The 13,627-nt window shown below is 43.4% G+C and overlaps 1 protein-coding gene across 1 annotated transcript; it reads left to right on the forward strand.

Moving 5' to 3' along the window:
* Window positions 1-752: 752 nt before the first annotated feature.
* Window positions 753-12,252, forward strand: LOC306920638 (WD repeat-containing protein 88-like; the record flags this gene model as incomplete). Its single annotated transcript, XM_079497447.1, has 11 exons — window positions 753-860; window positions 1,862-1,972; window positions 2,870-2,958; window positions 4,849-4,912; window positions 5,963-6,101; window positions 6,851-6,980; window positions 7,854-8,038; window positions 9,600-9,682; window positions 11,052-11,120; window positions 11,345-11,443; window positions 12,139-12,252. The coding sequence occupies 11 exons, from the start codon at window positions 753-755 to the stop codon at window positions 12,250-12,252; spliced, it is 1,191 nt and encodes a 396-aa protein (XP_079353573.1).
* Between the last annotated feature and the right edge of the window lie 1,375 nt (window positions 12,253-13,627).

The raw sequence follows: 13,627 nt of genomic DNA on the forward strand, positions 1-13,627 counted from the left end.
CTACAGTGAGGACATGAATAACAGGGAATTTAAGAGATCTGTAAGCGCCCTCGAATTGTGAAAGAATCAGAAGTGGATGGTCTCAACGGGTGTTGTACTGTTATTTATTTTTCTTCAGACATGGATGGAGGTCATTTGAACACCGTGACAACTATAAGATGGAGAATAAATACTGTTACAACCATATCAAATCTCTATAGTTTCAATTAAACAATGAAATCTGTGCATTTCAATTTCTCACTTTCATTAGTAGGCTACAATCAACAATAAAAATGTAAAATGGTTAATTTATGTCAATTATAATGCAGTGATACAATACATCAATTCATTTTAAGACCAATAAAATACCATAGGAAAAAGTACCGCAACCAAAACGAAATACCAAACCAAAATACAATTAATAAATCCTTTTAGAAAACCATGAATAAAACCCCAAACAAGCAAGCAATTACAACAATAATAATAATAATAATAATGATGATGATAATAATAATAATAATGGAGTAAAAACAAAAACAAAATCCGGAGTCACATAATTCGACTGGTTAACAATATCGATGTGACAGTCCAGTCCAGCCCCCTATGAGTCCAGCGCATAGACCGACCGTGTGTCGCTATGGAAACCCACCCAGCGGGGGCAGGGCACGACGATGCGAGGCGACAGCGTCTGGTAAACTTTGATAAACATGAACAACAACAACCTGGCGGTTGAAGTTTAGGTCGTTGAAACAAACACTGCGAATGTCTGGAAAATGTCCTCGAAAATCATCGACCCGTTATCCCTTGACGAGTCGGCAGGAGACTCGGAGAACACTCTGAGTGTGTCAGTGTGGGAGCATGGAGCTCGTTCTCAGCCTCAGGTAAAGTGAATCTGAACCAACCTGTGAAAGAAAGTGGTTGGAAGTTGGGAGTGAAAACAAACTAGGCCTACTGCGGTTAGGATTAGAATGTCTGACATACTGAATACTCACATGTTTTAATACTACAATGTAGAAGAATAATCTTGACTGTTAGGTAAAAGTCCAGAATTCAATATGTAGGCTACTTGAGTAAAAGTAAAGTATTGGTATCAAAATGTATACTTAAAGTAGTCCTACAGAAAGTACTCTTTTTCTTTTAAAGGTTTATTTATTGATAATGCAGACACCATCATTATTCAAAACAATGAATTACAGAATCAAGCCGAATGTCTCCGTACATTTCAAGTTTTCAAATGTATAAAAATCTTTTGAAAATAGCAGATCTATATTTCACAATGTGTCACATTCACATCACCATTGTGAGGTTATAACCATAGGGTGAAGACAAGTGGGTAATGTATGTTTTGTAATAATAATCCAAATCTATAAAGTAATTAGTAACTAAAGTTTTAAAATAAATGCAGTGGAGGAACAGACAATTAAGTAGGCTACAATATGTGCCTCTGAGATAGTGGAGTAGAAGTAAATGTAGGCTATTGACACATGGGGGTCCCTGCTGCTCACCACTTTGAGAACCTCCTGGAACCCCCCTAAGGACACATGGGGGTCCCTGCTGCTCACCACTTTGAGAACGGGCGGCAGTGGCTCAGGGGTAGAGTGGCTGGATGGTAACCGCAAGGTTGCCTGTTCGAACCCGGGCTCCCCCAGAGTTAGTGTCGAAGTGTCCTTGAGCAAGACACTGAACCCCAAATTGCTCCTGATGTACTGGCTGGTGCCTTGCATGGTTTCTGCCGCCATCGGTGTATGAATGTCTGTGTGAATGGGTGAATGTAATGCACAATCTATGTAAAGCGCCTTGGATAAAGGCGCTATATAAATGCACCATTTACCATTTAGAACCCACCGGCCTACAATGTTATGCAATCTTTCAATGTGTGCAGATCCCGTTGAAGGTGTTGAAAGGACATGCAGGCGGTCTGACCAGCTGTCATTTCTGTTTTAATGACACAAAGATGCTGACCAGCTCTCAGGACAAGACCGCTATTATATGGGTAATAGTAATACTAACAATTTATAGACGTTGAGAACTTGAGACTGCCAAAGTCTGCCATCATGTGGAACCATGTAGATTAGTGTAATGGGCTCTATATGCACACACGCCATTTTGGAAAGAACTTGGGCCCCTTCCCTACGTCCTTCACAGGTGTTACCGATGATACTAATGAAGGCTCTGTTCCATTCTGGTCAAACAGAGTCAGGCTGCTGCTTTTGTGCATGTTGGCTGCACTCACTGGAAACACTCTGCTACACCAGACACAGTGGGTCTCAAAGTGTTCTTGAGTGGGTGTTTAACTCTGAGAGTGGAAGGGTCCATTTGGTTCCATTTGCACACTCCCAGAGTTATGGGGGACCTTGACATTACAAAGTTTGAGAACCACCACTAAACCACCACCACTAAATGGAACAGAGCCTTAATTAGTATCGTCGGTAACACCTGTGAAGGAAGTAGGGAAGCGGCCCGGAAGCAAGGACTGTCTAAAGAGGACGAGACGCGAAGACCGTACGGGCGACGCCATGTTGCTCCATGGTGCTCCATGGAAGGAAAGAAACATGTGCAGTTGAGACCAGGAAGTTGTACATGCCCAAATTTGTGCATGTACTCTTTAGACAGTAGGAAGAGTTATTCTGTGTGCATACTAGAGCCCGTTGTGCTTATGAGCTTCGGGTAGTACTTCTTCTCACCCACCCGGCCAACCAGCCCACCTGACACACCAGGGTCTAAATGTATATCAATTGAACAGAGAAAATGCCTCCAAACAGTGCAGATGTACAAGTTAATGTATTACTATATTCTACCATACAGATTGGATGAAATAACGTTTTATTAATTAAAATAAGGTTGCTGCTTTAATGTGTATTGTTAATTCATACAGTATGTTTACATGTAGGATGCTGACAGCTGCTCCAAACAGCGAGTGTTTGAGGGTGGTCATCAGAGCACCATCAGTGAGTGTGCCCTGGTCCCAGGAAAGAACAGGTACGTAGGTCCAGATGTTTTAAAAGCTGTGGTTCTCAAACCTTTTCATGTCAAGGAACCCCATATTGATGTATCTGGCCGGGGACCCCCATCTGACACATTTCATCAAGATTGTTTGACAATTAGCAGATCTATAATCTCACGAATCGTCACAACTCACAACGCGTCTCTCGATGTGACGCGTTGTGAGCTTGTATATCTGCTTAATTGATTGACTGATTGAAACTTAATTGTATTAACAGTTTGCAGAATGGGTACAGTTCAAGGAAAGTACAGATCAATAAAAAAAATCTGCTAAGAGGATAAAACCAGAAAAAGCACTAAAGACTTGTTTACATAAGGGTCCTCCATTTTCAATTCATCAAAACATTTAAATACAACCTGAAGGACCAGCTCAGTGGCCTTGTGGTTAGAGAGTGTCCGCCCTGAGACTGGGAGGTCGGGGTTCGATCCCCGGACGGGTCATACCAAAGACCCAGTGCCTCCCTGCTTGGCACTCAGCATCAAGGGTTGGATTGGGGGTAAGTGCCTGCGACATACTAGCATGTCCAGGGGGTGTACTTGTACATCAAGCTGCCTCACGCTACAGAAACAGGAGATAGGCTCCTGCCAGAGCCGGATTTACCTTGCTGAGGGCCCCCGGGCTGGAGCAAATTTGAGGGCCCCACAAAAATGTTGGGCTATTTTGTTTTCATTTTTGGGTACCCAGGCCCCTAAAAAGAGACGCAGGCAGGCAGGCAGAAGCTCTCAATGGTTTAACCATAATACAACTAAATACAATAACTATACACACATTTCACTTGAATTGGATTTCAATACTTTACAATCTTATAATCTTTTTTTTTTATAAATTTCTTTTTTTTTGGGGGGGGGGGGGGCTGCAGCCCACCCTAGCCCAACGGTAAGTCCGGCTCTGGCTCCTGCCCCTATGGGCCTCATGGCTCGGCAAGGAGTTTAATGAAGGACCCCTGGGGGTCCCCGGATCCCACTTTGACAAATGCTGAATAAGTAATGGTCTGTTGTATCAAAAGGGTTGAAAACCACTGTCCTATACCATCATAGGAGAGACAGACAGTAGGAAAGCTGAAAGGAGGCATTGCAAAAACGGTTTGTTGTGGAGCTGACACAGTGACACTAGTTCAGGGTTTTATTACAGCGCCCCATTGTCTAAGACCTGCTCACTGGAACGCACACACGCACGCACACACGCATGCTGGCACGCACACACACACACACACACATACACAAAAGATATCCGATTACGAGAAAACTACTGGAACACAGCCAGTTAACCACATGAACACTAGCGTTCCAATTCTGAGGGTGAACATTCGGTGAAAGTAGCCAATCTATTACGTAGCTCACAGAAATGGGAAAAATGACATCAAAAGGATAATATGTGTTTCCTTTCAGGGCGACAGGTGTTTCCTATAGGGTTAGGATTAGGCTGTTTTCAGGCCTGTTGCCTTTTACAGAGGTTTCTTTAATCATTTCTTCTGCACTGTCATTTTATTTTCTCATCTTCTTCTTTTTCTTCTTTAATCTTGTATTTGAATGTCCTTTCATCACATTCATTTTGCATAATGACATAATAACGTCTCAATGGGCCTGGGCCGTGGCTCAGCGGTCCAGGCACCTTGGCTGGCAATCCAGTCTGGCAGTATGCCACGGGTTCGACTCCCGATCCCAACGGCATTTACTGCATGTCTTCCCCCCATCTCTCTCCCCATTTCCTGTCAGCCTACTGTCTGTCCCTCCATAAAAAATATTTAAAAAAAAAAGGCGAAAGCCAAAAAATAAATAAAAATAAATAACGTCTCAATGCTTATAAAGCTTTCTTGTTGAAATTAGCTGTACTGCTAAACTTGTCTTGTCTTGCTCCTCATTCAGTATAATAACAGTATCATGGGATAAGTCTATGATTTGTTGGGACGTGGAGACAGGACAGAGATTGGTGAGTTCCCTCCTCTATCATCCCATCACCTCCTCCTGCAAGTGTGTGTGTGTGTGCATGCGTGCGCGCGTGTGTGCGAGCGTGCGTGTGCGTGCACTTGCGTGTCCGTGCGTGTGCGCGCGCATGCGTGTCCGTGTGCGTGCGTGTGCATGCTTAGCTTATGTTTCAGAAAAATACAATAGAGCACACACTAACTTATCGGCAGGTGCCGGGCAGAGGCCAGGACGGTCAGGCTGTGGGACCTGCTGGCGCAGAACAAAAAAGATTATTTAACCCATTTTGACCTGAGATCAGATTCTAAAAATGTCTTCTACATCCTGACAGTTTTCTGAAAAAGCTATGTTTCTATATCAGTCGTTCTTCGATTTTTCAAAAATAGCAGACCTACAAGCTCGTAGCGCGCCACTAGGTGGCGCGCTACTACTACTTACTTACTATAGTCTTTGGAATAAAACTTAATTTAGTTTTAGTCGTATTTTAGTCACCCGGAATGTCTTAGTGTTAGTCTAGTTTCAGTCGACTAGTAAATATCATACGATTTTAGTCGACTAAATCTACAGTTGATGCCGTCGTAATGACTGTTTTTAACCTTGCTGAAAATAGCCGATCTACAAGCTCACCAATAGTCCCTTCCTAACATTTTACTCTAGTTTTTATCTGTTGACGAAATTGTCAATATATTTAGTCTTAGTTTTAGTCATCATGGCTTAGTTTTCATTTAGTTTCCATTTAGGTTTCATCAGTGGGTAGTCGACGAACATTCGACTACCTAGTCGATGGTCTACTAGGTGATTTGTTTCTATGTCATCCTGTATACTATTGTGTGTTCACGTGCGTGCGTTTGTGTATACAGTCTATGGGCTATATCTTACCTTATCCCTTATCCCTAAACTAATTTGCCATTTTTTACTTAGTTCAAATCGGCTAGTTGAACTATTTTAAAATGATTTTCAAAATAGTAAAAAATGGCAATTAAGTTTAGGGATAAGGGATAAGGGGTGGCGCAAGATGGAGCCCTATGTCTTTGTTTCTGTGTGTTGTCCTGTGCAGTGGCAGTCCAGCCACGCTGGTCTGCTGACGTCCTGCAGTGTGTCCGCTGATGAGAAGCTGGTCGTGTGTGCTGCCGACACGGAGAACGCCCTCTACATTTCTGATGCTAACACGGGACAGAAAATACATCATATCACAGGTAACCCCATTAACCCATTTAGACCTGACGTCAACATTTAAAAAAAATGTCTTCTAAATCCTGACAGTTTTCTGAAAAATCCTATGTCAGTGGTGCTCAACCCCCATCTGAAAATATGTTGTTCCAACTTCCAGGGACCCGCCCACAATGAAAGATGTGGGTGAATGAAATGAGTTAAAAATGTTCGCTCTGAAAGAATATATATTCAAAGTTTTGCGCCACATTTTCACGATTTTTCAAAAATAGCAGACCTACAAGCTCGTAGCACGGCACTCGGTGCGTATTTGGCCGCCGACCCCCATCTGAAAGTCTGTTGTTCCAGGGACCCCCCCAGAAGCAAAGATTTGAGTTCAAAACGATCGTTCTGAAAAAATATATATTCCAAATTTGCGGCACATTTTCACGATAAAAAAAAAAATAGCTATAGGTCAATTGGCGTCATCACTTTTTAAGACCCTGGTTTAATGTTTGTGTTTAGTTCAATGTTTGTTTTAAAAACGCCATTGACAATGAAGGGAACATTTACGTCATCTTGTCCCTAACACAAACATTAAATACCATTAACAATAAAGAGAATTTAATGTTTGTTTTGACACCGTTTGTTTTACATCGTCATTACATCACCTAATCACCTCCTATGATTTAATGGATTAGCCGTCCGTCCGTCCGTCCGTCCGTCCGTCCGTCCGTCCGTCCGTCTGTCTGTCTGTGCGTGTATGTATGTATGTATGTTCCTGTTTCTATTCCAGACCATCACAGGTCCATCGTAACGCGCTGCCGGTTCGACTCTCAGGGCCAGCATGTGGCCTCGGTGTCTGCAGACAGGACGGTCAGGCTGTGGGACCTGCTGGCGCAGAAAACCACCATCAGCATCAACAGGTGTTTGATCTGCCACCGAGGACCCCATTTTGGGGGCGGGAACCCCTTTTGTTGTTTTAAACATTATGTTATAATTTAGCTATTGAAAAATAGCAGATCTACAAGCTCGTAGACCAACAAGCTTGTAGGTCTGCTATTTTTGAGTGGTGCAACCACTCCAAGGAACAGCAATGTCCGTGACGTTCAACTATGTGTGTGACTATGTTTGTGTGTGTGTGTGACGTTAATGAGCACCAGTACCAATGAGTACCAAAAGTGGCGCTGTTGTGCCAGAAACAGAGAGAGAGAGGGGGGGGGGGGGGGGATTTGCACCACTCAGTTCACACGGGTGTGATTTGTTTTTAATCGTGAAAATGTGCCGCAAATTTGGAATATATTTTTTTTCAGAACGATCGTTTTGAACTCAAATCTTTGCTTCTGGGGGGGTCCCTGGAACAACAGACTTTTTTTTATTTCGACGTCAGGCCTAAATGGGTTAATATCGTCCAGGGGACCACCAGTGGTCCCTGAGGGGGTTCCAGGTGGTCCCCGCAGCTGAATGACGGAGATCAGAGATCAGTGTAAGATTTTACACTCTCAAGAGTTACTGTAAATTATAGTTAAACATCTGCATCACTTAATTGAAGAATTGTTATTTTGATCAACGTTTGCCTGTTATCTCTCCTACAATGGTACCACATCAGTACAGTGTGGAATTGTGGACACAATCTTAATCCAACGACAACAAAATATTCTATGTCTTGAGAGGCTAAATCTATAATATAATCTATACAATAAATAATGGACCTTGACATGAAAAGGGTTGAAAACCAACTGATGTAAAATAATGGACATTACATGGACACATTGGCCTCTCCTTGCCTCTCCTTGCAGTAACCATAGCAACGTTGTGTCCAACTGTTGCTTCACGTCTGGCGGTCGCCTCCTGTGCACCGCCTCGTGGGACAAGACTCTACGCCTGTGGGACGTCCAGACGGGGGGGTTTCGCTCTGGCGGGGGGCTGACACTAAGTAAAGGTCATGCTGGCTGTGTCAGCTCCTGTTGCTTCTCATCTGACGGTAAGAACTGGAAACATCGATGGGCTATATCAGGGGTTCTCAACCCGTGGGTCGCGACCCCTCGGGGGGTCGCCAAATTATTTTAGGGGGTCCCCAAATTATTTTCCAAAAAATAATTTGGGTTTTTTTTTCACGATTTTTCAAAAATAGCAGACCTACAAGCTCGTAGCGCGCCACTCGGTGGCGCGCTACGAGCTTGTAGATCTGCTATTTTTAAATAGCTAAATTATAACAATGCTTAAAACACCAAAAGGGGTTCCCGCCCAAAATGGGTTAAGGTTATTGTAGCAGTCAATTTATATTGGGGGTCGGGAGGGGGCGGGGCGGGGGTCCCGAGACGTTGCCAAAGCATTTTCGGGGGTCCCCGGCCAAAAACGTTGAGAACCCCTGGGCTATATCTTGCCCCTTATCCCTAAACTAATTTTGCCATTTTTTACTATTTTAAAGATGGAGTGCCACAATTTTTGTATTTTTCCAGTTTTTCATGTGTCTAGTATGAGGTGACAGTACTTCAGTAGACACCCTGGAGTCGTTTTTATGTGCAATGGTGTATTAACTTTGTATTTAGGGTTTCTTCCTGGAGGCTGAACCCTTCAGTCAAACGGGCCAATGAAATAAACAGTAATATAGTGACATCACACTATCAGCCCCTCCCCTAATCCCTCCCCCTTTATCATACAACTACAGCTGTAGGTGCGGCTTCAGTTCAGGTGGATCAGCACCCATCAACACCCACCAGGCAAACCAGGCATACTTAATGAACTGGTGGGCGTGCCCACATAAAAACAACCTTTTTAACAAATACTGTACACTTTTTTGAAAAAATGATACTTCCTTATATAACAATAAGACCTGATGGTCATGTTTTAGGGTGGAAAAAAATCACGGCACTCAATCTTTAAAAGTCCACAGATTTGGCTGCCATTCGATTTCTAAACAAACATTAACAGTTCATAGACTTCAAATTTGACGTAATTTCAAATGCCATGCAAAGGATAGGCTAGCGCCCCTCAAATATATTTTAAGTAGAGATCAAGTAACTAACTCTAACTAATAATAAGGAATGCAAGGCCAAATAGGAGTAAAATGCTGACTGAGCTAAAATTAAATAGTTTCACTATCAAGGACCACACCACCAAATGAGGACGTTTAACAGATTTTATTAACGGAAGATGCATGAAACGATGAAGGAACATAATGAACAGAACGAAGTTGACCCGCGACGGGTCTGGCCATCCAGCTGGACATCGGGTCATTTAAGCTGAGGTGGGGAGGCTCCCGGGCACAACGAACCCCCCTTAGGGACCTGTTTTTTTGTTATATTAGTTTGTTTTTTAAAAATGTAATGTTTTTTTTTTTGGCTTTCGCCTTTTGGACTTAACTTAAGACCTGGAGGTGTGGTCAATGCTGTTTGGCCACTCAGAATAGCCAAATGGCATTGATCACGCCTCCAGGTCTTAAGTTAAGTAATAAGACCTGGTACTTAAGACACGCATAATACTGCCCTTCATGTTTGAGTGATCCTGATCTTTCATGCTCTCCTGTCCTGTTGTCTGTCTAGATAGACTACTGGTGTCTGGATCCTATGACAGGACTGCCATTCTCTGGGATATGAACACGCACTGTCATACACTCACTCTGAAGGTATGTCACTATAACAGTATTTCCCAAATATTAGGCATTTTGTGTCACAGACCCATTCGAATTTGGTTGCGAGTAAAATCCTAAACATTGAAATCTTCACAAAATAATAAAAACGAGCTTATCAGCTATTTTCCACTATCGTTGAAATAGGGCACAAGTGATTAATTTAATAATTTGTAATATATTTTTCTGTGTTTGGATCCAGGGCGGATACCAAATGCCTCCTTTGGGTTTTTGGGAACCCCGACATGCACTACTCCAAAAGTTTAATTCCTGTGTCTACATACAGCCAATTGGCGCGATGCGAGCGAAGGGACTTTTTTTTACCAACGCTGACCTGCCAAAGTGAAGCGATTGAAGCGACTGGAAACATATATATACAATATATTTGCGCAAGTTTAGTATTCAAAATGTAACGCACTGGGCACCCGCTGGCCTTGTGGTCTGGGCGCATGCCACATATAGGCTCTGGCCTGACAGCACGTTGCGTGTTCGAGTCCCGTTCATGACGACCTTTCCTGCATGTCTCTCCCCATCTCTCTCTCTCTCCCTCTTTCCTGTCAGTCTCCACTTGTATCTATCAATAAAGGCAGAAAAGCCAAAAACAGCGGGGACACGGTGGCACAGTTGGTAGTGCTGTGGCCTCACAGCTAGAAGGTCCTGGGTTCAATTCCCGCTCGGGGCGCTGTGGGGGCTGGCGGCGTGTTTCCTCCTCCGCGTCATCAGTGCCCATACCCGAGGCGGGGTTGGCGAAAGGGCCTTTCTGTGTGGAGTTTGCATGTTCTCCCCGTGTCCCCTAGGGTAGGTACCCTCACAAAAAACATGCAGTAATCCTGGTCTCTAAACTGCCTCCCCCTGGCCAGCCGGGGCGCCTGATGGAGGGGAAAGGAACTGGTTGGAATAACGTGTTCCTTCCATGCGCTACGTCCAACCAGGGAAACTCCCCCCTGTCAAGTGTAAAGGAGCAACTTGGACACTCAGGCATGAAGGAAGCATGAGTTCAAGTCCGTTGCTCTCCCCATGTCCCCCATGCTGTATATGGGGACTAGGTTGGCGGAGGGTGTGTAGAGCCCAGGATCACATTAGATAATTGACACAGGGGTGAAAAATGGGTTACAAAATCGTGGGATAAAAGTTATTTAAAAAAAAAAGAAAAGCCAAAAACAAAAACAAAATCTAAAAAAAATAAGAAAAAAATGTAACGCACTATTAATAATATGAACACACTCTATACTCACTCACTTTCATTCCTACTTGCAATTCACAGGTGTTACAGAATAACATTGAATCTCAAGTATCGATTTTTGAATAAATAATACATTTGCATTAAAAATTGTCTTCATATTTTGCTTCCTTGGCGTTTCCCCAGGGCCATGGTGATTGGGTGACAGATGTGTCAATCAGCACTGACAGGAAATGGGTGGCCTCAGCCTCCAAGGTCCGGTACACTTCACTACGTCTTCAACTAACCTTTACTCACAGTCACAGCAATGACAATGAAGTTCTCTGTCTCTCTCCCTGTCTGTCTTGACTAATAAAGTATTCTGTCTGTCTGTCTGTCTGTCTGTCTGTCTGTCTGTCTGTCTGTCTGTCTGTCTGTCTGTCTGTCTGTCTGTCTGTCTGTCTGTCTGTCTGTCTGTCTGTCTGTCTGTCTGTCTGTAGGACTGTACAGTGAGGCTGTGGAACATAGAGTGCAGTGAAGAAATCCCAGAGATAATAGAGAAGAGAAGGGATCAGGGGATGGGATTTCACGTCATCAAGGTTGGACTTGTGTTTTTTTTTAACGACTGAAACCCTACACAGTATAACATATATACTCATTCATTGACATATATTGACTATATACTTGGTTAGTGGAAAAAAAACACTGGTAAAGAAACTCAGCTCTATTGGTTTATTATTGATTCAACGTTTGGATCACTAGGATCTTCTTCAGGAATACTAATACTACTCATAGTTAGTTAGTTAACTAACTTTCTGAATACTAGTAGTAATACTACTAGTATTTCCTCCTGTACCGTTTCTCCATTCACTACCTCTATCTGCTTGGTAAGCTCTATTTTCCCCCTGTTCAACAAAATGTATTTGCTGAAAATAGCCAACCAAAAGCTCACAGCGCAACACAACGTGCCGCGTTTTTAGTTTGTAGATCTGCTATTTTCGGTGGCTGCTATCCCCTTTTCACCAAATGTTCGCCTATTATGAGGGATGTGGTTGTCAGAGATTCTACTCGTTCTCCTGCGATATTACATGTATCTGCATACATTACATATAACATTGTGTGTTCTGTGACATGTGATTCCCGAGCGCGGCACGGCTGTGCAGCTCACCGCTCCTTGGCTGCGGCTCACCGAGCTCCAAGAGCCTGGTCAAATGCGGAGAACAAATTTCACTGCGGTAACGTGTGTGACAAATCGTACGACTTTGACTTTGACTTTGATGTGTGTGTGTTTCAGTGTGAGGAGTGTGGGAAGCCGTTCTCTGTGTCCAGACTGGAGACAACGGACCTGCTCACCAAGTGTGTGTTCTGTCGCCTCAAATCTCCCAACTCTTACAGACCAATCTGCTGATTGACTCGTGTTATTGGCAATGTACTGTGCATGTGTATATATATGTCTTATGAGAGTAAGAACTAGACATTTGTACAAGATGGAACAGAATATGAAAATGTATATATGCTCTAGTCTAGACAATAGAGTCATAGACTAGCTCACAATGTCACAAATTCTGTGTTGCCCACGAATACAGAGCCCATTTACTGGAATAACAACAATATGTATGTAAGACAATAGGAAGTGAAGTATTTCAAATACTTCACTTCCTGCATGCATGATCTGTATAAAGAGTTATTAACCCATTCTTGGCGAGAACCCCTTTTGGTGTTAGCATTATGTTATGCTTTAGCTATTGAGAAATAGCAGATCTACAAGCTCATAGCGCACCACCGAGTGGCGCGCTACGAGCTTGTAGGTCTGCTATTTTTGAAAAATCGAAGAACGACTGACATAGAAACATAGATTTTTCAGAAAACTGTCAGGATGTAGAAGACATTTTTAGAATCTGATCTCAGGTCAAAATGGGTTAATTACAAACAACCTGTTTACCTGTCACAGAAAACCATTATCTGCTGCAGTCAGCAGCGGATGCAGAATGTGTCTAATGCACCTGGAAAAATCTAGGTGGGACAATTTTGTTTTATTTTATTTTGTGGCATACATATTTCAATGAACGATGGATAGGAACACTTTTATTTTTTTGTACTCTTTTGAACCACAAGCAGGTGATGAGATCAATCAGAACATGTCATGGGTCCGTGTACCTTTAGGAAAAACCAACTGCCAGAAGGTACACAGACCTAGCCTCGCGTTGCGATGCTAATATACCACTGCGCTGGGCCGCCTCGGGGCATATGCATATGCAATAGGGGCGGGTGAAGTGTGGCTGCGCCAGGCTAACCAGTATTAGCCTGGCTAATAAGCCAGACTCAAATCACACTGTCGTGTGGTATTTGAGTCCTGAGATGCTGTGTATGGATCTTGTTTCCCGGGGGGGCGGGTTCAAACATTTTATCTTTGACGCAATTGGTCAGAGCTACTGTCAGTCAAAGGTCTCAAGCATTGGACGTCACTGTACCAAAGCCCGCCCATATTGCATACCGTGTCCCGATTGGCCAGGTGTAGGAAATGGGCGTACAATTGAGCCTCTCCAGACCGTAATCCGCCGGCAGGCAATTCTTTTTTGCCAACGGCTGATTCGGTCTGGCTTATTAGCCAGGCTAAACCAGTATGAGACTGACTGCCTTTCAGCTCGGACGACGACGTCGAAATCCTCAGTGGTCATGCACAAAAATTACATTTGGTAGCCCGGAACAATGGCTGATGAAGAAACAGTGGAGAGGCATGTTGTCTTCGGATGTTTTCAAGGACAATTTAATGGGGATTGTCG

This window comes from Electrona antarctica, assembly GCF_951216825.1.
Source record: "Electrona antarctica genome assembly, chromosome: 3".
In the NCBI taxonomy this organism is placed as follows: domain Eukaryota; kingdom Metazoa; phylum Chordata; class Actinopteri; order Myctophiformes; family Myctophidae; genus Electrona; species Electrona antarctica.